The sequence below is a fragment of the Vicugna pacos genome, chromosome 9 (genome assembly GCF_048564905.1).
Source record: "Vicugna pacos chromosome 9, VicPac4, whole genome shotgun sequence".
Classification (NCBI taxonomy): Eukaryota; Metazoa; Chordata; class Mammalia; order Artiodactyla; family Camelidae; genus Vicugna; species Vicugna pacos.
The window spans coordinates 44543974-44568133 of record NC_132995.1 but is presented as its reverse complement, the minus strand read 5'-3'; the positions used below and the strand labels follow the sequence as shown (position 1 = coordinate 44568133).

General features: G+C 38.6%; 1 protein-coding gene across 6 annotated transcripts in view; it reads right to left on the bottom strand.

Annotated features, from left to right (window-relative positions):
* PHLPP2 (PH domain and leucine rich repeat protein phosphatase 2) overlaps window positions 1-24160 on the bottom strand; it is a 63368-nt gene that overhangs the window by 16264 nt on the left and 22944 nt on the right. For 2 of the 6 annotated variants that reach the window (XM_072967666.1, XM_072967671.1), the window contains exons 4-12: window positions 20697-20887; window positions 13754-13879; window positions 12284-12438; window positions 11108-11254; window positions 10482-10712; window positions 8996-9198; window positions 4895-4955; window positions 1635-1730; window positions 213-368 (exon numbers count right to left, since the gene is read on the bottom strand). In XM_072967666.1, coding sequence (XP_072823767.1) covers window positions 213-368; window positions 1635-1730; window positions 4895-4955; window positions 8996-9198; window positions 10482-10712; window positions 11108-11254; window positions 12284-12438; window positions 13754-13879; window positions 20697-20887 — 1366 coding nt within the window. Of the gene's footprint in view, window positions 1-212; window positions 369-1634; window positions 1731-4894; window positions 4956-8995; window positions 9199-10481; window positions 10713-11107; window positions 11255-12283; window positions 12439-13753; window positions 13880-20696; window positions 20888-21559; window positions 21877-21909; window positions 21930-23174; window positions 23249-24160 lie in introns of those variants that run through there. The other 4 variants (XM_072967669.1, XM_072967670.1, XM_072967668.1 and 1 more) reach the window with 4 other exon arrangements.

The window sequence follows — 24160 nt, the reverse complement described above, 5'->3', positions numbered from 1 at the left end:
TTGATGGTTATTTCAACTTTTGAGTTGAGGATTTCTGCCTCATAAGACAGTGTCATATTTTATTCCACACAAATTGCAAATAAGTCTCCATCCAAAGCTAGACTAGGAGGACACTCTGTAAAGATAGTTCCAAAGGTCACTCTAATGACAAGTCCAGGCAGTTTGCTTAGCCAAATGATTCTGTTCTCCCAACTAAAATCTACAGCACTTACTTTAAGGCCTTGGAGAAGAGGGTATCTGGCAGCCTGGTGAGCAAGTTATGCTGAATATCCAACACCTCGAGAGGGATGTGTTCCACCAGCGCTGGAAGGTTCTGCACGTGATTGTGTCCCACCATCAGCTTTCTGAGGCTCAAGCTACTAAGGATTCTAACGAGGAAGAGCACAGAGAAGAAACAAAAACAGGATAACAGACTTAAATCTTTCCTCCTGAGACTCTCCTTGGCTATTTAGCTGAAATCAGTAAACTAATAGAAATATGTTCTCCTAGACAGTATCATCACCAACAGGTGTCTAAGCCAAGAAAGCAGCCTCGACCATCTGTTTACCCACCGCCCACCAGGAAGTTACTCAAAGCATTCTGGGGAAAGGTGATTAATGAAAAAACACAACTCAGAACACGTCTAAACAAAAAATGCAATTTCTGTAATAAATCAACTGAGACTTTAGGTCTAGGCAGACAGTACCCTAAATTCAGTGAATTTATTAACATCAATACAACTGAGTATAAGTTAATAACAAAAACTACTATCTATTTGGTGCTTAAAATGTGGCCAGATCATTTAACTATGAAGTTCAGAAGGGTTAAGTGACCTTGATTTGCCAAAGATCTCACATTGAATGTAGAAAATGGTGTAGTCAAGATTCGAACGAAGGTCTGACTGCAAGGCTGTGTTCACACCTACTAATACTACACTGCATGTGTTTACTTTTAAAGACTCTACTAAGTAATAACCTCACATTTTACATCTTTTTAATATACCAACCCCCACCCCTCAACACCTCTATCTTTCCCTCCACATACAGAAATCCCACCATCTTACAAAGATCAATTTGAATATGCATTCTCCAGAAAGAATTCTCTATTCAAAGTTCTGAATTTCTAAAACATTTTATTTATGTATCTTAGTGGCCAAGAGTGAGCCTTTGGAGTGAGAATAACTACGCTCAGATGCCAGCTCCTATCACTTCCTAGTTAAGTGACCCTGGGCAAGTCAACTAACCACTCTAAGCTTTAGTTTCCTTACTTGTAAGATGAGGATAACAGCATCTATAAAATAAAGTTGATACGGGATTAAATAAGGTAATAAAAGTAAAGCTGTTGGAACACTGCCCAGCTCATAATAAATCATCTAGTACAAATGAACTATTATCACTATCATGTCACCAACCTATGTCAGCAACTCTCTCCATGTTTTATCACAGTCATCTCTGCACAAGTCATCTCAACCATCTGCTTACAGGCCAAGACTATGCCTTGGGCGATAGTGGATTCCTTACAGCACTCGCGCTGCCCTCCACTCAGCAGGTACTCAATATTTATTGAGCAAATGAATCAAAGTACCTTTGAAAGGCAACCCAAATCTAGGAAAATAATTAAATACACACAAAATATATATATTAACACAAGCATACCTCATTGGAACCTCTGTCAGAAGATTATAGCTCACATCTAGTATTTCTATCTTCTTTGTTTCACAGGCCCAGTCAGGGACACACTCCAGCAGGTTTCTGCAGAAAATAAATAATTAAAAGGCATCATTTAGGATGATGAGTAGAACTCATTCCATTTCCCTAGTAGGTTCTTTATCTGTCAGCTGGGCCCTGAGCTCCTGGAGGGCAGAAGCACCCCCACCAAGGCATCCTGGTACACTACCAGGAACATAGTAGGTGCTCAATGAATGCTGCAATAGAAGGGTGGAGAGAGACAAGCACAAAAACACGTCTGAGACTGGATGGACTGTGCTGCATGCTCAGCAGTAGAAAAGCACACGGGTCAGGGGATGGGACGAGGCAGAGGGGAGGAAAAACTGAATGGAAGAAGAGGCATTTTAAACAAATCTTCAAAGATGAGTAGGATTTCCCCAAGTAATGACTGGGGGAGAAGAGAAGCAAATTCTGGGGGAAATGAACCAAATGAATAAAAGTGAGCAGGTGGAGACAAAAGATAACCAGTGAGGGGAAAAGTTCCAGGTCATTTAGAATGTGAACGCAAAAATTTAGTAGAGCACTGGGCAGATACTCAGTAAAAGGACTTTTATTTCCAGATGTTACTCAGCTTCTCTAAGCCTTAAAGCAGCTATTGATCAATGAATTGATAAGATGAGGCAGAAGAAGTGTTGTGAGAGAAACGCAGATACCGCTCTGACTGCTTCATGAAGGAAGCACTCTGCCTGACATGGATGGAGGCAAGCTCCTGAAGAGATACAGCTCTGGGGCAGAGCATGGAGAAAGCTATAAAATGACCTGAGTAAGGAGGACGTTCCAAGGCAAGAGGTGGTGACGTGAGCTAGGGTAGAGAGGCAAGAAAACAATAATAAGCTGTTTGGTGATGCCAGAGCAGCAAATGAGGAGCGGAGAGTGGGAAGAAACAAGGCTAGAAAGACTGAACCGTGTCTAGAACCATGACTTTATCCTGCAAGTGCAGGGAGATCCCTGAAGGGGCTGTGAGCAGTGGGGAGACAATGTCCGTTTTGCACTTTAAACAGCTCACGCTATGGTTACACAGAGGTCTGGTTGAGGTGGTTAATACTAGTAAACAGAAGAATAATCAGGAAGCTGTTACAGAATTCCAGACAAGAAATGATAAGGAGTGAGTGGTAATACACCTGGAAGGGAAGGCAGGCGGGCTAGAAATATTTAGGAGGCAAAAATCAAAATGACTTGGGGGTGGATTAGACATGGGAGTAGAGCACAGGGAAGATCCAAGGGAGAAATTTAGGCTTTAGCCTAGAAGACCAGGGATAAAATCAGAAAATTCTATCCAGAGAAAGGACTGCTAAGCTCCAAATGAGGCTGAGAGTCATGAATTTCAGTAGTGTTCAGCTAGCTATGACTGTCTTATGATAATGCCCAAAGCTGAAGCAGAGACAAGACAAATGGGTTTAAGTGGGTTGGAAGGGTAGATAATAAATTTAATGTTGCATATATCTGAGGTAATTGAAAATGTGCAGGTCGAAACATCTATTATGAAATTGGACACATAGGTCTGAGGCTGCGAGAAGAGGGGCTGGACTGGTGATCTGGGTGATGGTGACACTGAAGTGTAGCTGAAATCATGGGAGTAAATGAGGTTGTGTCCAATGAGAAGTACAGGGGGCCAAGGACAGACACTGGAGTAACTGACCTTTAAAGGGCTAAGGAAGAGGAGTGCCTACGAGAGATGGAAAGAATGGTCAAAGTGGCATGAAAAAAATCAAGACTATATCAGCCAGCCAAGGAAACAGCATGTCTGAAGAAAAGAGAGCAAGATTAACAGTGTCAATATAGAAAAGTTCCACAAGAGAAGGTCTGAAGCCAGCTGCAGTGGGATGAACAAATGGGAACAGAAATGGAGCCAACAAATGCAAGTAACTCTTGAGAAATTGGGACAAAAGGGGGATGAGAGGGATGAGGGAACAGGCAGTAGCTAGAGGGGCTGCAAGATAAAGGGCACGTTTTTTCATCTAAGACAGAAGAGGTATGAGTGTGTGTACAGATCGAGAAAAAGAAAACCCCTGAACAGGCATGAGAGGAGAGGAGGAAGACAAACAGAACAAGGTCCAGGGCAGCGGGAGTGGATGGGAGCAAGGCGGCCTGGAACGGAGGAAGAAGCTGAGGTTGGATGTGACTCTACATAAATGTCAGCAAGGGGACAGGAGTGGAGGGAGACCAACCCAGATGTCCTCCACTCTCTCAGTCGCGTCTAGAGCGGAAGGGATGAGGCGCGTTGTGGCTGAGAGAAGCCAAGCGATTTGGAACAGATGCCCAGAGTCCTGGGAGGAGCTGACAAGAGAAAGACTCCAGATGAGGCTGGAAACTGCAAATTTACAGTGGTGTCCACTCATGATTTTCTTCAGTAATGATCAAGTTCAGTGGACAGGGTAAATCTTATTCTTGATTTGTGCTGGGGTTTTGCCGGGAAGACACGACAGAAAGAAATGGATGGAAGGGAATCTAGAACAAAAGCTTAATAATAATGACAACAAAGTAACAAATATCTAAAGGAACCTGCCTATCACTCTTGAGAGACTATTTTATGTCAGGCATATGACACGTACTTTGCATTTATTGTCTCACTTCTGTCCACTTCCCCTGCTACTTGCTTCTAGCACTCTACACTCACAGCACTTAAGACACTACTCTGTTACTCCTTGTGTGATTGCAAACTCTCCACTAGACTGTAAAACACAGTCACTGAATAGTAATGCCTAATATAGTGTTAAAGATGAATAAAGAGAAAAAAGCAAATCTCATTTATGTTTATTCTTGACCAGTAAGAGAAGTAATAAAATCTTGAATGTAAGTAATATCTCTCTGAAAATCAGATCAGCATGGGTCACAAGAGTATCAAAAAAGTAAGATAATAAGTTTAAGTTACTAAAACCCAATAATTATCTGGAAAAAGGCAATCACTGCCAAGGAGGGGTAATAGGTCTTTGTTAGTACCTCATCCTAAATCCACAGACTTTAACAATGAGTAACTGAGATGCACCCTTCTGTTTCCAGAGGGTCTTTCCTTTAATAGATAGCATACATACTAAACTTACTCCTCCACTCATCCTACACCCTTCTCCAGGTTATCCAAACATTTCAATATATTTAGATTTCTTGTACCTCAAAACTGCCTGACTGCCCACATACATCTCTTAAATGTTAGGAATCAAACAAGCACCACCCTCATGAGGCACACTCACCGGGAGAGTTCTAGAGAAGTGAGTAGACTGGGTACTGGATAGACATTCACTGCTGTCAGCCCTAATTGGAAAACAAATAGGTGTTAGTGACATTCTCCAAAGAAGAATGCAACTGGGAGGACACAAGGGGAAAAACTGATGAAAACTGATGTCATCTACAGAGATGAACTGAAGATAAAAACCAGTGGGGAACTCACAATGACTTTTACTGATCAATCCCAATTTGAAAACCAAATACAACAACTAATTGAAGGATTTTATGTACTGCCCCGGATTTACATTCAATCAGGCACTTGTTAAATGTTAACAATAATTACTTAGCTTTTGACCTTAAAAAATTAGCAAATGGATTTTTACTGGTGACATTTTAACTTTTAATTAAAGTAAAACATAAACACAAAAAAGAGCAACAATCTTAAATGTATAGATCAATGAATTTTTATAAAGAGAACATACTGATAAAACCAGTACCCAGATCAAGACACAGAACCATACTAGCCGCCCAGATACTGCTCCTCATCCTCACTGCCCCTATTCATGACCCCACATACAGATTACTTTGCCTGTTTATATAAATAAACACATTTGGCATATACAACTTTTTGTCTGGTTTCATTCACTAAACATTGTGCTTGTGAGATATTTGTCCATATTATTGAATATAGTTGTAGTTGATTCATTCTCATGGCTGCATAAAATTTTTTTCTCTGAATATACTACCATTTATTTACCCATTGTAGAGTTGATGGGCATTTAAGCCTTGTCCAGTTTGGGGATACTATGAGTAGTGCCTCTGTGAACATTTAATCCATGTCTTTTGTGCATTTATGTTAAATACACGCCTAGGAGAGGAACTGCTGAGTGCAGAGGGTGCATATGTTTGATTTTAGTAGATATTACCATGTGGTTTTTCAAAGTGGTTGCACCAATTTACACACCCAACAGGTGCCACTGGTATTTTCAGTCCTTCTCATTCTAGTCATTCTGGTAGGTGTGCAGTGGTGTCACACTGGAGTTTCACTCTGCATATCACTGATGACCAGTGAGTGCCTTTCCCTATGTTAACTGGCTATTTGGATAACTTCTTTTGCAAAGCTGAAGGCTGAATTCTTTACTTTTGAGGCATCAAAACTTCAAGTGTTGGTGTGAATTCTTCCAGGTTGTAAATTTAAGGATTCTGAATAGAGTAGCTAACTTTAAACAAGCCCCATTTACAGATTCTGTGACAGAATCTACTAAGGACTGCAGTGCACGTCAAGGGGCCCTTTTCCAAGAGGGCCAGTTATTCAGATTCTTTAGATACATTAAGAATAGAGACTAGGCCCAATAATAAGTGTTTCTATGACAAAAGACCCACTGTCACCTCACAATATCTACCAACAGCACAAGTCAACAAACAGCTTTGACACTTTTCTGATTGAAGCAATTAATCTAAGCTGCAAATTGAAGTTTCTATGACATGATAAAAGGCAACGAAATGGGAAATCCTTACCTATCTTTTATCCTAGTAATATATTTTAGAGATACAGAAAAGTACAGGGAGTAAATAATGAACATTTTTCACCCATCATCTAGCTTTTAACAAATCACATTCTGCCTTATATACTTCAGACTCCTTTTTCTTAAGACTTAAAACACTACACATACCAAGAGACAAACATCATCTAGAATATGATTTTTATCATTCCCATGGATTCTTTCATACTGTTATGGCATACTTACAGCTAAGAAAACAACCTTTTTGTGTGTTTTAAAATCTGACGTAACTACCACAGTGTACTCTATCACTGAATCCTGAATGCTTGACATGGTGTTACAAATGAAGAAAGTAAACCTCATTTATGTCTACTCTTGACCACAACAGAAGTTAATAAAATACTGAATACACTTAACATCTCTCCAAAAATCAGACCAATATGCACTACAAGAGTATCAAAAAAGAGAATAAAATTTTAAAAACTAAGTCATATGGGGGGAGGAGGGGCAGGTATAGCTCAGTGGTAGAGTGCATGCCTAGTATGCACATGGTCCAGGGTTCAATCCCCAGTACCTCCATTAAAATAAATAGATAAATAAAAACCTAATTCAAAAATTGCACCTCTTGGGGAGTGATGGAAATGTTAGCTATCTTGATTGTGGTGATGGTTTCATGGGTGTATACATCTACCAAAATTCATCAAATTGTACATCCAAAATATGTGTAGTTTCTGTACAGGAACCATACCATCCATAATAAAGGTGTTAAAAAAAACACCTAATTACTACCTCCCACACACACAAAAAAACTAAGTCATAAAAACCAAGGATTATCTGATTCCAAATGCAAAAAGGAATTTACTGCTATAGAAGGGTAACAGGTCTTGGCATCTCATTTTAAATTCATAGGCTTTAAGAATGTGAAATTTCATAGGCACCTTTCTGTTTTAAGAGGACTCTTCCTTTAACTGCAGGAAATCAAAACATGCACTTTCTTTTTTTGCTCAAAAACTCTCTGAGATTTATTCATATGAATACACAAAGCTCTAGTACATTCATTTCCAATGCCATGCAATGTTCTATTGTAGAGATTTATCACTGCTTTACTTCCCCATTTTCCTACTAATAGTCATATTTTTCTTCTTCTTTTCACTAAAATAAATACTGCTGTGATAAACATTCTAGGATATATCTCTTTGTGCACATGTGAGTGTCTAGGCAATATTCCAAGCAGGGGAACTGCCAGGGTACGAGCTACATGTATCTTTGAATTCTCTAACGCCATTATACCGCTCTCCATGGTGGTTTGTGGTTCTACCTACTCCCCCTGGCAGTGGATGAGGGCTGCTGCTTTTCCACATCTTCAATAAGCATTTAGCATTATTATTTTATTTGATGACTATAAAATGGTATTACCTAAATTCACATTTCTCTGACACCTGGTAAAGTTGAACATCTTTTACTTTCCTTCTCTAAACACAAAAAAAATTACAGTCGGTCCTTGAACAACATGGGAGCTATAGGCACCAACACTCTGTGCAGAAGAAAATCTTCTTGTAGGGTGGGTACAGCTCAGTAGAGCACATGCTTAGCGTGCACGAGGTCCTGGGTTCAATCTCCAGTACCGCCATTAAAAAAAATCCTCATATAATATAGGGGTGCGTGTGTGTGAATACTACAGTACTAGACAATCCATGGTTCATTGAATCTACAGATGCAGAATCACGGATACAGATGGCTGACTGTAAAGTTATACTCAGATTTTTGACTGCGTGGAGGATTGGAGTTCCTAAACTCCCTGCTGTTTAAGGGTTAACTGTAAAAGTCCAAGTATAAGTGGACCTGTGCAGCTCTAATCCATGTTGTTCAAGGGTCAATTACATAACTCCTTTGGTAAAGAAGAACTCTCTATAAATAGAATTGGCCTCAACAAATATGAGGCCTCTAACACTGAAAAATATCCCTGGGGAAAACCACCATTGAAGTGAGGGGCTTCTAATTCTGGAACTGGGGCAGCACAAGATTTTAGACTAGAGATTGGCAAGCTTCTTCTGTACAGGGCTCTATGTTTAGTAAATATTTTGGCGTTTGTGGGCCACAACTTCTCAATGTTGCCACTGTAGCATGAGAGTGGTTAAGATGTAAACGAATGTGGGTGTGTTCCCAGCAAACTTTATTCATTGAAGTTTGAATCTCATATAACTTTCCCAAGTCAGCATTATTCTTCCTTTGATTTTTTTTTTAAACGCAACCATTAAAAAATGTAAAAGCTCATTCCTTGTGGCCCATACAGAAACAGATGGGAAGCCAGTTTGGCCCCTGGGCTGTAGCTGGCCAACCTGTGTTTCGGACTATTACTGATATTCTCTTCTGAATATGCTTGCCCATCTTCCCAACCACCTGTCATGTTGCAAAATGCCGATTATTATGCACATTTAGTGAATCTCAGAGTACCCTGCAATGTCTTTTTATGCATTATCTCAACCACTGAAGTGCTGACAGCAAACTTAAAGCCAGGCCTCAATGAACCTCAAACTCCGCAGAGTGGCTGAGGACACCACTGTCCTTGGAAAACTCAGACAAGAGCTACAAGGGGCAAAGCAGGAGGCTGGGTAGAGAACTCACTGTTGGAATTGGCGTAGAGAGTTCGAAGGGAAAAGCCACTGAGCGTCAGCTCCCTCAGCTGGTTCCGCTCACAATGCAGCTGCTCCAAGTTGCACAAGGAGCTAAGATCTAAGTCAGTCAGTTGATTGTCCCGCAAATCCATGTGGGTGATGTATTTATTCCCCTCCAGATTCTCAATAACCATGGTTTTCAGATGGTTCATCCTTAATATTCAAAAATAAGGAAATTAGAAACAAATTCTACTAAATGCACTCGCCAAAAGAAAAACAGGAGAGGTATGATCCCTTTTTCTCTTTACTAAATAACTTAATAATTTTACTACTTACCTCATTTTGCAAGGTACTAAGTAAATAACCCCAGATATCTGTACCTTGAGTTCTGTGTTTGTAAACTAAGTTAGAGACAATCCAGACAGGCAAATACATGTACAAATTAAATAGAGAAAGGAAAAGGGGCCATGTCCACAAACAGTTTAAAACATACATCCAAATACCTAATAAGGTTAGGTAGGGATGAAGGTGTAGGACAAAGGGACAAGAAGATGACCACACCCCTGTGGGCTGGTGAGCAGCAAGGCAGCCGTGGAGCACCATGTCAGGAGAAGAGAAAGCAGCCATGCTCCCTCTCGTTGCTCTGCCTACTCTCCCCTAGCAGAGAATCATCATGCTAAGGTTCCAATTATGTTAATTAATGGAGAGGAAAATAATCTGTATCCATATGGAGTAGTTCAAGGGCAAATCACAGAAAATGATGACTTCTTCGTTCTCTTCTACACAAGTATATGATTTGATGTACACAGGCCTGTTCTCATTTTCCTGTATTTTAATAAACTCTTCTGTTACTATGTCTTTACAAGGGACATCAATGCCTTAGTGTAAAAGATGGAATATCCAATATGTATCTTTTATAAGCTTCCCTTAGGAAAATATTATAAATAAATAAACAATTTAAAAAGAGAACAGAACTCATAAAAATTATTAGTAGTAAAATTGTTAACATTTTAATTATAATACAATGGATTTCAAGAAGAAACCCAATAATTCAACAGAAAAATGGTCCAGTTTATGGAAAAATGCAAACTACCAGTAAATAAGCATACAAAAAGATATTCAGCCTCACTCATAAAGAAATAAATGTTGATTCAAACAAGGAAATACTATTTTCTACCTACTACACTGACAATAAGGAAAAAGACTGCTAAAGTCCAACATAGTAAGGATGTGAGGAAACCGGAATTCTCATAAAATGTTGCCGGGAGGGGAGGTCAGAACAACCTTTGTCAAAGGCAATGCAATAGTCTCAACCATGTGGTCCACCTACCTCACTCGTGCCTCTCTGCCATTGAGTGGAAAATGAGACTTCACTACAGCTTTGAAAACATACACTGTTCTAAAATCCTCATGTTTTATATAGAGTCTTTATAAAGAAACCACAAGGGTCCATCAGGGGTCAGGCCAGAGGAAGGAACAGTGAAGAACGACCTCACCTTAGATCGACATGTTTGATGTGGCTCATCCGGTTCAGCACCCCAAGGTGGAGGACCTCCACTCGATTTCCTGCCATAACCACTTTATCCAACATCATGAGTTTCTCATAAACCTCAGGAATTTGACTAAAGTTGTTGAAGGAAATTCCCAGGGAGGAAAGCTGCTGCAGATTTCCCAGTTCTTCAGGTAAAGTAGTCAGGAGGTTGCCATCAAGGCAGAGGGTTTGAAGACTGCAGGAAGAAAACAAAAGAAAACTACTTTATGAAAGGTTTTAACTGGAATGCAGAGAACTAGAATTATGGATTCTGGCTTATGTCAGTAATTTATTATGAATCCAATAACGATAAAATGCCCTAAGTCTATCTACAGAGACTCAATATGAAGACTGACACATAACTGACACGGATGATCCCTCCAACACCAAAAGTAGTCAGCGTCTCTGCTATTACAACTGAAGGACTAGTCCCTGCTGTGGGCAAGTAACTGCTGCTGACAAGCGTCCTCATAAGAACATGATTTATTTCACTGCAAGAGCTCACAGAACTATCTTCATTCCAAATGCCAGACAAGTTCCTTATTCTGCAAACAAAGGAAGAGACGAATCTAGTAAACATCGGACACTTACTTTAGCAGATTGCCAATCTGACTCGGCAGGTCGTGGAGTCCGTTACAAGAGAGGTTGAGTTCAGTCAGGGTAGAAATCTCACATAACAACACAGGAAACAGCCCAAGCTTATTATGGGACAAGTTCAGGCCCTTCAGCTGAGAAAATCTACAAAGCAATGGCACATCATACTACTGAATGAAAAAGCCATCTATTTTAAACATACATCAAAGAATTTGTTTTGATAATATTTACTGAGCACTCAGCATGTGCCAGACACTGTGTGGCACAGACACTAAGATGACTAACATGCGGTCCAAGTTATCAAGGAAACCAGGTCTAGTGTGACGGTGTTCTCTCTTTTCCTTACAAAGGCAGAAAATCTTGAAAAGCTCGTACTTGAAAAACTTTGTAAAATGTATCAGATGAGGTAAAAATCATATGCTTTCTGATGATTATTCTAGAAATATCAGTTATTAACGACATATGTAAAATGTCATTTAAATGTGTATCTTATTAATCACCATGTAATTTGAACGCTTTAATTTCCAATTTCTCCCCTTCCCACAAGAAGCCCAGACAATTACTTATACCATATATTTATTCACTTCCACCCATTTTTAAAGGGAGGAAGGAGGTGACATGGGTGAAGGGTGGAAATGGGGAATATATTCTAACAAAGGAGATGGAAAAATACAAGGGTTATAGTCCCTTAGGACTGAAATGGCTCCTTTATTAGAAGAGAGAGGTTTCATAGCTGACAAAAGGCTCGAGAGTTAGAGGTAGCAGGTGCAAAGAAAAGATAAAAGTTCCAACCCTGGAGCAGAATTCTTGAAATTAGGCCTATTTCCCTTAAGTTATTTAAGTTTGAAACTTTTGATTCAAAAACTTCCTATACATGGAGTCTCTCATTCACTCTGGCTGCAGGTCATGCATCTCTGTCAATGATTACATAAAAAGACCACTCAGATCAAGGGCAGCTCAACATTGCCTCTATAACAGAAACTTCGCATCTATCTTCTCTTGTACAAAAGGGAGAAGAGGGTGGGAAAACTGTGTAAATAAAAACTCTTACTTCCTCTTCAAAATATAGGGGAAATTTTCAAATATATATATGATGGTAAGCATGCCTGCTCTACAGGTATTGATTAAGATTCTGTTTTAGTAAGTTAGTCTGGAAACCTATCCCCCACATACTTGTAGAAAGTGTCAAGGCCTCCTGGTCTTTCTAATTGCATGAAGTTGTGTCGCAAGTTGAGGTAGGTGATATCTTGACTGTAGAAGAGATGCTCAGGAACCTCCTCAAGGCTTTGACACGAGAGGTCGACGGTGCTGATGCGCTGAGACACCACCTGGACAAAGGCAAAGAGAAGAGCCGTCTGAGTCAGCCCCGAACATCTCTTACCCAGCAGGCGAAGGAACGGCATTTACACAAAAAGGCACCAATTAAAAAGATGGGGAAGGAAAGAAAGGTCATGAAATCCAATTATACGTTTATAAAAAATAGTTAATTTTCACTTTTTCCTAAAACCATAAGCTGCTTGAAAAACACAAATGTATATACCATAAAGTGTCTAAAAGTAAAAGGTAAAAACATACTAATCATTAAGACAGAAAGTTAACACTTCATGCAGAAAGCCAAGTTAAGATGATTCAAAATAACTGTACTCAAAAGCTTTGGTAGGGAGTGTGATATTGAAAGATATGGCCTTTTGCAGCCACACAAGCTCTGCTCCTTACTTGTGCAGTTTCTTCATCTGCCATGAGGATAAAATTAAATAAGGAAGCACACAGAACACTGCTTAGCATGCAAAAAGGTGCTCAAAATATTAATTTCTCTTTATACGGGCAGAAGAATGGAATACCTACTTAAAATTGAAACTAATTTTATTCAGAACAGATTTTATTACCACCACAAGTATAGAAAATTCAATAAAACCAAAACAAGGTTTATATTGCTGTAACAGTATGCTAATAAAACATGTGCTGTGAAAATGGGCCTAAAACAAACTATCACTGCAAAACTCATTCATATTTTGATGGCATGTCATTACACTGAAACAATTTTTTATGCAACTATTTAGCTTCCTAAAGAAAAATATGTTGAAATTCTACAAAGATGGCTAGGAGAACAAGAGAATTTAGAAAATGTAATACAATCTTAAAGCACTTCATCTTCAAAGGCTAAGAAAGCCAATTATCTTCAGCACACAGGAATGGTTTGCGACAGGATCACAGGTCCTTTCCCATCAATAAGTTCAAATCTGAAGTGGCTCATCAAAGCTGTGATAAATATAAATATATACAGAAGCACTAGACTATGAGTTAGGGAATGGCTCCATCTAACAGTGACTACTACAGTCGAGGGGAAGTCATTTGAATCTCACCATGACTCAATTCCTTCAAGGCCCTACCTTCCTCACACAGATGGTATAAAGGTAAATGCACCTGAAAACACTTTTGAAAGCATTCCATACTACGCAAATATAAATAATAAGTTAAGGACTCGGTGGTATTCCATTTCATTCACTATGTACTCAGAAAGGCCTGGAGTGATGTGCCTAAGAATTATAATTCAATCTCCTGGGAGTAAGTTCAGTTTCAAAATATGTTTCTATTAGTTTCTCTGCTCTCATCACCACGTCAGGACGTCTGACAGCTTATCACCTTGGATGCTTGCCGTTGCCACCTCTGGTACTCAGCCAAAGTCTCAAAACTGACATGATAGGTCTGAGCTTGGGCTCCAGCTGAGCTGAACGCAAGGGAGTACTGACGTCGCTTCACTTCTTCTACCTACAGAAGAGGTGGGAAGAAAACCAGAACCAGAAAAAAAAATTCTAATAAAAAATTAAAGGACAATAACAAGACAATTTTTTAAACAGGCAAAAGATCTTAATAGATATTTCTCCAAAGACAGAGGAATGGCCAATAAGTACATGAAATGATGTTCTACGTCATTAGTTATTAGAGAAATGCAAGTCAAAGCCACAAGATAATCACGTCACATCCACTAGGATGGCTAAAATCAGAAACACGGATAATAACAAGTGATGGTTAACAAGTATTAGCAAGGATGCAGAGAAAGTGGAACCCTCCTACACTATTGGAGGGAATGTAAAATGGTAAAGCCACTTTGGAAAACATCTCTGGCAGTTGCTCAACAGGTTAAACGTAGAGTAACCATGTGACCCAGCAATTCCATTCCTAGGTATATACCCAAAAAAACACAAATCTGTACAAAAATTTGTACATGAATCATAGCAGCATTATTCATAAGAGCCAAAAAGCGGAAACAACCTAAATGTTCATCAACAGGGATATGTATAAACAAAACACAGTATATCCATACAATGAAATATTATTCAGCCATTAATGGAAATAAAATATTGATACACACAAAAACACGTACAAACCTTGAAAACAGTACGCTAAGTGAAAGAAGCCACTCATAAAGAATCATATATTGTATGATTCCATTCATATGAAATGTCCAGAATAAGCAAACTCATTGACAGAAAGTAGAGTAATGGATGCCTGGGGTTGGGGAATGAATGGGGAGATGACGGCTAAGGAGTGCAGGGTTTCTTTTCAGGGTTGTGAAAATATTCTAAAATCAACTCTGGTGGCAGTTGCACAACTCTGTGAATATACTGAAAGCCACTGAATTGTACACTTTAAATGGGTTAATTGTATGGTATATGAATTATAGCCCAATAAGGCTGTTTAGAAAAAAAACAAAGGAATACTTATTTAACAGGTATGTTGAAAGAGTAGGACTCACAGGGCACAGTCATAAATCACAAATTGTAAATTTATTACTCACAAGATAGTCTCAACTTGGTAATTAAGTATGTGTTGAATGAACACATTTTACTGTTGTAGGTGCTGGGGACACAGCCAGGGAAAAAACAAACAACCCTCTGCCCTCAATGGAGTTTGTATTTGAGAGGGACAAGCACTCTAATACCAAAACGGTGACATGATGTAGCACAACATGATAAAATACCGAATGAGTTCTACAAAGAAAAACAAAGCAGGGCACAGGCTTGGAGGGGAACAGGGTGGGTGGTCTGAGTTATGAACAGAGCAGTTAAGGAAGGACTCACTGAGGAGGTAACATGTGAGCAAAGACCCCACAGGGGTTTGGGAGCAAGGAGTGAAAATCTCTTGGGGGAGAAGCATTCTCAGCTCAGAAACACCAAGTACAAGTCCCTGTGATGCAAGAATGCCTGCCTGTTTCAGAACAGGAGAGTCTACAGGCCCACAGGGTAAGAACCAAAGTTTCCACTTCAAAGTTAAGACTGTGCCAACTCTTGCCCTAACCACGGGCGCATGCTGGAGGTAGCTGCCTGCCTGCAAGGGGTACTCTGGCCTGCTTTTTGGACTCACCTCCTCCCTTACATATTAGGTGCCGGGGCTAAAAGCCATTTCTGACCTCCTCCAGGGCTGAAGTGGAGCAGGAGGAAGAACAGGGAAGACACAAGCCCAAAGGTTCTTACTAGACTAGCAAAGTCAGAACTTGACTTCACATGCTCTGGTCCTACCAGATTTTAAAGAGGATGCTTTTCCTCAATGGATCCTTTTGAGGATTCTTTGGATACCCTGTGCCCAGTACAACCAATGGTGGTTTCTCATGTACAGATCCTTTGACCAGGCTAAGGCACGTGATTCCAGCAGCTGATCACTCCCTTCTCAGACCTGAAGGAATCTGCTGATCCACTGACAGCCTGTCCTCCAGGGAAGTCTGTCTGCCCCTCTAGGTGGCCTCACCGGACATGTTCTAAGAGAATCCACCCATCCATGCCATGGCTCTTGCTCTCTCTCAATCCATCTGGGTCACATACTAACAAACCCAAGGAGTACATGGTGATCCCAACACATGAGTTAGGCTCTCTGCTCTATCGCCAAAGCAGCTAATAGCCTATCCCTTGTCCTTAAGACTTACTGGTCAGAAGGCAGGACACCAGTCTACTATGTCCCCTTTACTGCAGGAGACCCATAACAAGCTCTTGAATCCCACCGAAACCTTTCACTAAGCTTGAGGAAAGAGGAAGAAATTTCCTCCATTCCTACTTAGGGTGGTGATAAGGATTCAAAGTACAACAGCAGCTCTCTTCAATGAAATTCTCCCTCAAACTCCAACAACCCAACCTACATAGCTTTGATGAGGATGAAATCTTTTTATAGTTATAGAACCACTTACATCTTTGTCTGACATCTCACTTTGGTATGTCATAGCTAATGAATCTTAATGAGTCAGCTAGAAACTTCCAAGTTATACTCATAAATCATTAGATTTCTGGTGCCAAGTAAATTTCTTTGCCAAATGGCAGAAACATAAGGTGCTTTAAACAAAAAAGAACCATATAAAAAAAACAATACAATTAAATATTATTCATAACATTCAATTGTGATACTTACATGATCATTTTTTTTAGTAGTAATAAATCATTGAAATTCAGTGAGTATGTCAAAACAAAGGATCTGGTCGAAATGAAGAACAGGTATTACTAACCTCTTTAGAATAATCTTTTCTTTTAAATATTTTATTATGGAGTGTTTGACAAGGAAAAATATACAGTCATATAATGTCAAATACTGAGAATGGTTTGTAAATCTCCCACTAGAAGTTAATTTCTCAACTTCTGACTAATTATGTTAAATCTTGCATTATGTATGTTGCGACTACACTGTTAATACATGTACAACTTCACAATTATTAAATATTCACAGTGAAGCATTCCCTTCATAATTTTCTAGTGAGCCTCTTTATCCCTATGAATGCTTTTGCACATTAAGTCTTTTGGGAGGCAAGTTTTATTGAGATGTAATTCTATAAAAGTTGTGGGGTTTCTTTAATTCACAAATTTGAAGTGAACAATTTGATGAGTTTTTATAAATGAATATAGTTGTACAACCCCATCACCCCCAAAACTATCCTTGTGCCCTTTTGTAGTCAATCGTCTCCTTCCATATCCTGGCAATCACTGATTTGTTTTCTATCACAAACAGTTTTTTGTCTTTTTTTAGAAATTCACATAAATAGAATCATAACAATAGATATTTATGCCTGGCTTCTTTCACTTAAAATAAAGCTTGTGTGATTCACCCTTGTTCTCCCCTCCCCCTCATTTTATTGTTTTTTGCTTTTTGGGGGGGTTAATTAGGTTTATTTATTTATATACTTATTTTAACAGAGGTACTGGGGATTAAACCCAGTACCTTGTACGTGCTAAGCACACACTCTTACCATTGAGCTATACCCTTCCCCCACCCTTGTTCTTGTGTGTAACAGCAGTTCACTCCTTTTTGTGGCTCAATAGTATTCCACTGTATGGATACACCACATCTGTTTATCAATTCACCAGTCAGTGAACATACAGGTTGCTTTCAGTTTGGGCAATTATAAACAAAGCTGCTATGAACATTCACTTAAACTTTTCATAAAGATTTTGGTTCATTTCTCAATACCTAGGAGAATAGCTGGGTCATCTGATAAGCATATCCTTAACTTTGTAAGAAACAAAAAAATCAGTTTTCCAAAGTGACTGCATTCCCACCAATGATGTGTGAGCTTTCCAGCTGCCCCTACCTTTGCAAAACTTGACATTCATCAGTCTTTTGACTAGGTTATTTGTCTATCACCAAGCTGTAAATGTTCTTTACATATTCTGGATGCAAGTCCTTCATTGCATACAACTCTCATATAAATGTTCTGTATGATGTTAATATAACCACACCAATTTTCTTTTGGTTGCTATTTGACCAGTATAATTTTTCTATCATTTCACATTCAACGTAATAAGTTTTAGGTATGTCTCCTATAAACAGTAAGTAGTAGGATTTTAAATAACAACATGACAAAATCACAATTACTGTGATTACTGATATATTTGGATTTATTTCTATCACTAAAATTTGTGATAATTTACCAAGCTAATTATTTTGCTCCTTTTCCTCAACCTTTTTCCTGCCTTCTTTTAGCATCACAGAACTTTTTATATTCTCTTTTCCTTCTCTACTTCTAGTGGTTATCCCTAAATTTTTAAATTCATACTTGACAATTTTTCTAATAAAGTGTAAAGCTGTTTGGTGTTCCTTTCCTCTTATCCCAAGACTGTATCACACTTTCTTTACCAAACACACCACATTTTGAATATTGTTCAGGACAGTTTGAGCTTTAGTAGTTTAAACTTATATTTAAAATATTACAAATTTTAAACCTTTTAAGAATCAGTATTAAATTTACCACCCTATTTTATCAGTGTCTGCACTCATCACCTATTCTTATATCTCATGTCTTCCCTTTGAATCTACTTTCCTTTGTTGTTGTTTTCTTTTATCTTGGAGGGGTGTCATATTTTAGACATATATCCTTTAGTTCTTTCAGTGAGGATACGCCAGCTCATTACTCTTTGTATGTCTGAAAATGTCCTACTTTGCCTTGACTCTTACAAAATAATTTGGCTGGATGTAAAACACAGGTTGACATTTATTTTCTTTCAACAATTCTGCGAATACTCTTCTACAGATATTGTTGATGAAAAGAAGGCTGTTGTCTATCTGTTAATTAGCTGCAGGTCATCTTTTCTCTCTGAAGTATCTGTGATTTTCTTCTTCATGTTCTGCAATGTGTCCATGTGTAGTTATTTTTATTTACCCTGCTTATTATCCAGTGTCTTTCCAATCTGAACACTCATGTTTGTCTTTACTTCCAGAAAAATTTCAACCATTATTTCTTCAGACATTGCTTATCTGTTCTTCTCTGCCCTCTTCTCTGTAACTGTTATTAGATGTATACTGGAGCCTCCCTTAAAGGCTATTTTATATGTTTTATCTGTGAAATTCTTCGTATATCAGTTAATTACATTCAGCTGTAAACGTGGCTTAAAAAGACAGAGGAAGTCCAGGAGTGGACAGCTGCTCCACGCCACCACCAGGGACCTAGGCACCTTCTGCTTTCCAGAAGGCCACATTCAGCAAATGCCTGCAGTTCCCAGTCACCATATAACTCTTCCACCTCCCATGCTGAGGGACTGTGTCCCATTAAAGGAAGGAAAAGTAGGGCAAAGGGTCAAGCCATCCACGTCTGTCCCATTTTAAAGGCCCTTCCCAAAAGTCCCACTTGGAAACTTATGTTTAAATTCCTTCACCACCACTAGCTACATGGGAGGTTGGGGAGACAGAGTTTTTGACTTTGGTCATATTGCCACCCTGAACAAAACTCTATTCTATTAGAGAGGGAAGACAGAGAACAGACAAGAATGACTTGAATGGAAGGTTCTTTTTTTCTTTCTCTTTCTTCCTCTGCCTCCTACTTCCTGTCTACCAATCCTCCAACCCTGTCTCACTCACCTTCTCCCTTTGGAGCAATTTTACTCACTTTCTTCACTCTGTCCCTCAGCCCCTGAGACCAGAACCAGGTCTCATGCTGGCAGTGAGGGGTTCCTGCTCCATGGTTGATATGGGAATTGTACACATTCAATCTCTAGGCCAGTTAGGGCTTGTCCATTTCCCAGTCACAGGCCAGATAATTGGGTCCATCCATCTCTTTAGGACCACACCTAGAAACAAGTCTCAGTTCCAGCCAGTGGTTTACAGAAGTTTTTGGGTTTGGGTTTTGGGGTGTTTTTTTCCCAGATTTTTTTCAGGAGCAAAGAACACCACTCATCTCCTGGCCTCCAGCAATAAGCTTAGGCCAGGTTCCCATCATCAGCAGAGTATGTTTAGACCCAAATACTTACAGGAGCTAAACTCATAGGCTGTCACAAACTTTAATACCCAGAGTCCAGCAGGCCCTCACCACTTACATTTCTATTCTACATTCCTAAACTCAGCTGTGCCCTTTCATTCACTTATTTTTTATATATGTAATTTATCCATTTTCCTGTATATCTGGATCAAACTGGATGTCTCAATGAAGGAATTCAGTTATTTTATCTAGAAGATCTCTTAAATTCAGATTGTTTTATGATGTTAAAGATTCAAAACAAAAGAAAGAAAACAATGTATAGCTTCATATTAATACTATTTGTTTCCAGTCATCTATCATTCTGTTTGACGACTTGCATCTGCCTTTCCTACGATGGGTATTCTACAGCACAGATGCAAGAAACAGCAGGCCTTCCCGGCTGCTGGACAGGGACTTATGACCACTCCAGGCTCTGAATTTCAGTTTAACAAGGAAAAAGGAGAAACAGGAAAAAAATCTATTTTGATGATGGATGCTAACAACTACTTCTAGTTTCCAAAGGCAGCTTCTAGTGGTAGCATCCTCCATCTGCTCTTGGTGGTACCAGGGGTGCATTCAGTGCCTAGCAGTGGAGGCAGATGTTTCTTCAACAGACGGGCTCTGCAGCAGAGTTTGGGGTATGGACAGTCTTTGGACCTCCCAGGGAGTCTGTGATGTAAATAAACTTGTTTCATGCTTAAATTAGCCTCAGTGGGTTTCTTCTGTTTAAACCTATGAATGCAAAAACTCTGTGATGTAATCAATAATGCTCATATTTGGCTTCTTTGAAAAGATGTGAAAAAAGCTCTGAAAAGCACATGTGATATTTTTTTAATAAAGGTGTTCAAAGGAAGAATAATTCATCTTTGTGAGTGTTACCTTTCCCCCAACCAGAGGCAAAATGTGCATCTTTCCAGTCTGACAATCCTTCACCGAGGAAACGATGAGGCAGGTGCCACAGAGAACAACCAGGCGTTCAGCCCACTTATGCAGCTGGGTCTTTCCCTTGCGTACATTATAGATGCCAGACAGAAGGATTCGATCCAGATGATCCATCTGGCATGGTTTTTCTGAAAGAGAACAGTACTTAAGGAGCCAGCATTAAGTAGTACAAGAATACTGAAAGGGAAAAAGAAGGTATTACATGTCAACATTATAAAATAAGATCTTGGTCCTAAAACGTCATCCATCACTGAAGTTATATAATGGGAGTACTGTGAATTCTGGTCTAGAGAGCAACATGTTATTCTGGATGCCATTGTTAAAACTTCTTCCAACAACCTTATCTCCCATGAACACACAGAAACGCAGTATGACAGAGTAGTTAAGATCATGGACTTGAGAGTCAGACATTCAAACATGAGTTTGAATCCTGATTCTGCCACTTATTTGTTTCTTTGAACTACATAATCTCATTGACCTTGCCTTTTCTCATTTATACAGTCTGGGGTCTTAATACTACCTACCTCCAGAGGGTTCTTATAAAAAATTCAGATAATGAATGTAAAGTACTAAGCATAGTTTTAGATACAAAAGAAGTATGGAATAAACGACAGCCACTATTATTTTGCTTAGTCTATTCTAGAAGGAAGACATTAATAATTAGTTCTCTACACAATCCTCCATCTTTTGGCTCTTTTGTGAGGAAAAGCTTATGGCTGATATTTTAGTCAACTATCCCAATCACGGTGGCAGAAGCTGATAGGTGCACACAAGAGCTTTTCTATCTTTTAGCACCTTACCTCCATTAAACATCTTTATATGACTGAGATACAGTGAGCAGAACAGAGCATTATGACAGAAGAGATGTTCTTGGTTTATTAAAGCACTACTGAAAACAGATAGTAACTCTATACAGAAATGACCAAAAAAAAAAGAAAAGTTCAAGAAATGAACAGAAGCAGCAACAGCACGAGGTGATGCAAACAGCAATAAACTAGGAACTGGGGAAATGGGCTGTACTTGGTATTACTACATAATTGATTATGGAACCCTGGGCATCAATTTGCCCTTTTAACTATATGTTTCCCATATAAAAAATAAGGAAATGGGCTAGTTTACTTCAAAGCTTTACAGCTTTGTATGTTAATACCAGATGTAGTGGAGGGCCACTTCTCCTTCTATTCTAGGCCAATCCTTTCTAAATTCCAAAATTCTAAATTCCACCTTCCTTGGGGAAGTGGGTTCTTCTTTTTTCTCACGCTTCAGCTCCACCCTCCCTATTGTTTCTATCAGAGCTACAAGGGCATTCAAGTTCTCTCCCACTTCCTCTCAGTCTCAACTGGAGAACTCCTTTAGTTCAGGGATTCTCCAATTTCTATGTGCCTAAGGATTATCTGAGAATTACTTTAAAATGCAGACGCCTCAATCTTCCCACAGAGAGTCTAATTCAGATGGAACAAAGGAAAAATATATTTTTTTAACAAGTATCCTAAGTGATTTAAATGCAGATGGCCCACAAACCATATTTTGAGAAACTGTATAAGTTTACCCTTTTGAGGCTCTTCTCAAAGAACTAAAACTATAAAACTCTTAAAAGAAAACATAGGAATAAATCTTGTGACTTTAGATTAGGCAATGGTTTCTTAGATATCGACATAAAAAGTACAAGTGACAAAAAAGAAAATATAAATCGGACTTCATCAAAAATAAAGTATTGTGTGTCAAAGACACCATCAAGAAGGTAAAAAGATGACTCACAAAACAGGAGAGAATATCTGTAAATCATAAAGCTAGTAAGAAATGTGTATCCAAAATAAAGAACTATTACAATTCAGCAATAAAAAGACAACCCAATTAAAAAATGGGCAAAGGATTTGAATAGGTATTTCTCCAAAGAAGATACACAAAAGGCCAAAAGCACATGAAAAGATCTCAATGTCATTAGTTATTAGATATTAGAGAAATGTGAATCAAAACCACGAGATACCAGTTCACACCCACTAGGATGACTATAATCAAAAAAGATAAGCAATAACAAGTGCTGGTAGAAAAGTAGAGAAATTAGAACCCTTGTGGCTGGCAGAATTATGAAATGGTACAATCACTTTGGAAAACAATCTGACAGGTCCTTAAAATTTAAACCCAGAGTCACCATATGATCCAGCAATTTCACTCCTACATCTATATTCAAGAGAACCGAAAACATATGTCCATACCAAAACTTGTACATGAATGTTCATAGTAGCATTATTTCTAATAGCCAAAATGTGGAATCAAATGTCTGCCCATCAACTGATGAGTGCATAAACAAAATGTTGCATATGAACACAATGGAATACTATTCAGCCATGAAAAGAAATGAAGTACAGCCATGAAAAGAAATGAAGTACTGATACATTTACAAAACGGATGAACCTTGAAAACATGCTGAGTAAAGAAACCAGCCCCAGAAAGCCAGGTATGTATGATTCCATTCATATGAACTGTTCAGAACAGGCAAATCTATAGACAGAATGTAGATTCATGGTTGCCAGGTGCTGTGGGAGTAGGGAATGGGGAATAACTGCCATGGATATGGGGTCTCATTTTATGGTGGTGACAATATTCTAAAATTAAACAGTGGTGATGGCTGTACAACTCTCCAAATACACTAAAAACCACTGAATTGTACACTTTAAAAGGGTAATTCTATGGTATGTGAATTATATCCCAATAAAGTTGTTATTTTTTAATAAATCTCATCATTCTTCCCAAATCTGCTATTCAATTTATATTCCCCATCCTGGTTAACAGCATCACCTACTAAAGTTGGCTAAATTATACAAAAATAGGACTTCATTATAGCTTATCATGCTTCCACACTGCCTAACAGTCTAAACAGTTTAAAGTTTATGTAAAAAGATCAGATCAATTGTTAAATCAATTGATGTAAAAGTCTCTGAGTCTCTTTTATCTCGTCCTTATTTCTTTACATTTTATTACAGAGAAAACTCCTAAATCTATCCATCACCACTCCCAGAAGAAAACATTCAATTTTGAAGGAGGTAAGTTATTTATATATGAGATAATATGCTGTTTTATAATTGATTTTGAAGGTTTTTCTACATATTCAGAGTGCCTCACGTCTCTAGTCTTCTGAAAGTGGTAAAAAGCAGAATCAGGAAGTTCTAGTAAGTATTTGGAATGTCTAATAGTTCTAATTAAAAAACAGATTTACAATTTTGAAAGCCAAGATTCTAAGTGGAAAATAAGGGATAATTTTAATTTCCTTATATATTTATACTTCTAGATTTCTCTAAAGAAAATGGATTGCTTTTATAATAAAAAGCTTCTAAAAAAAGAATCAAGGACAACCCCGCAGCAATGAGTACTTCTATTGCCCACAGTATAATCTTTAAATA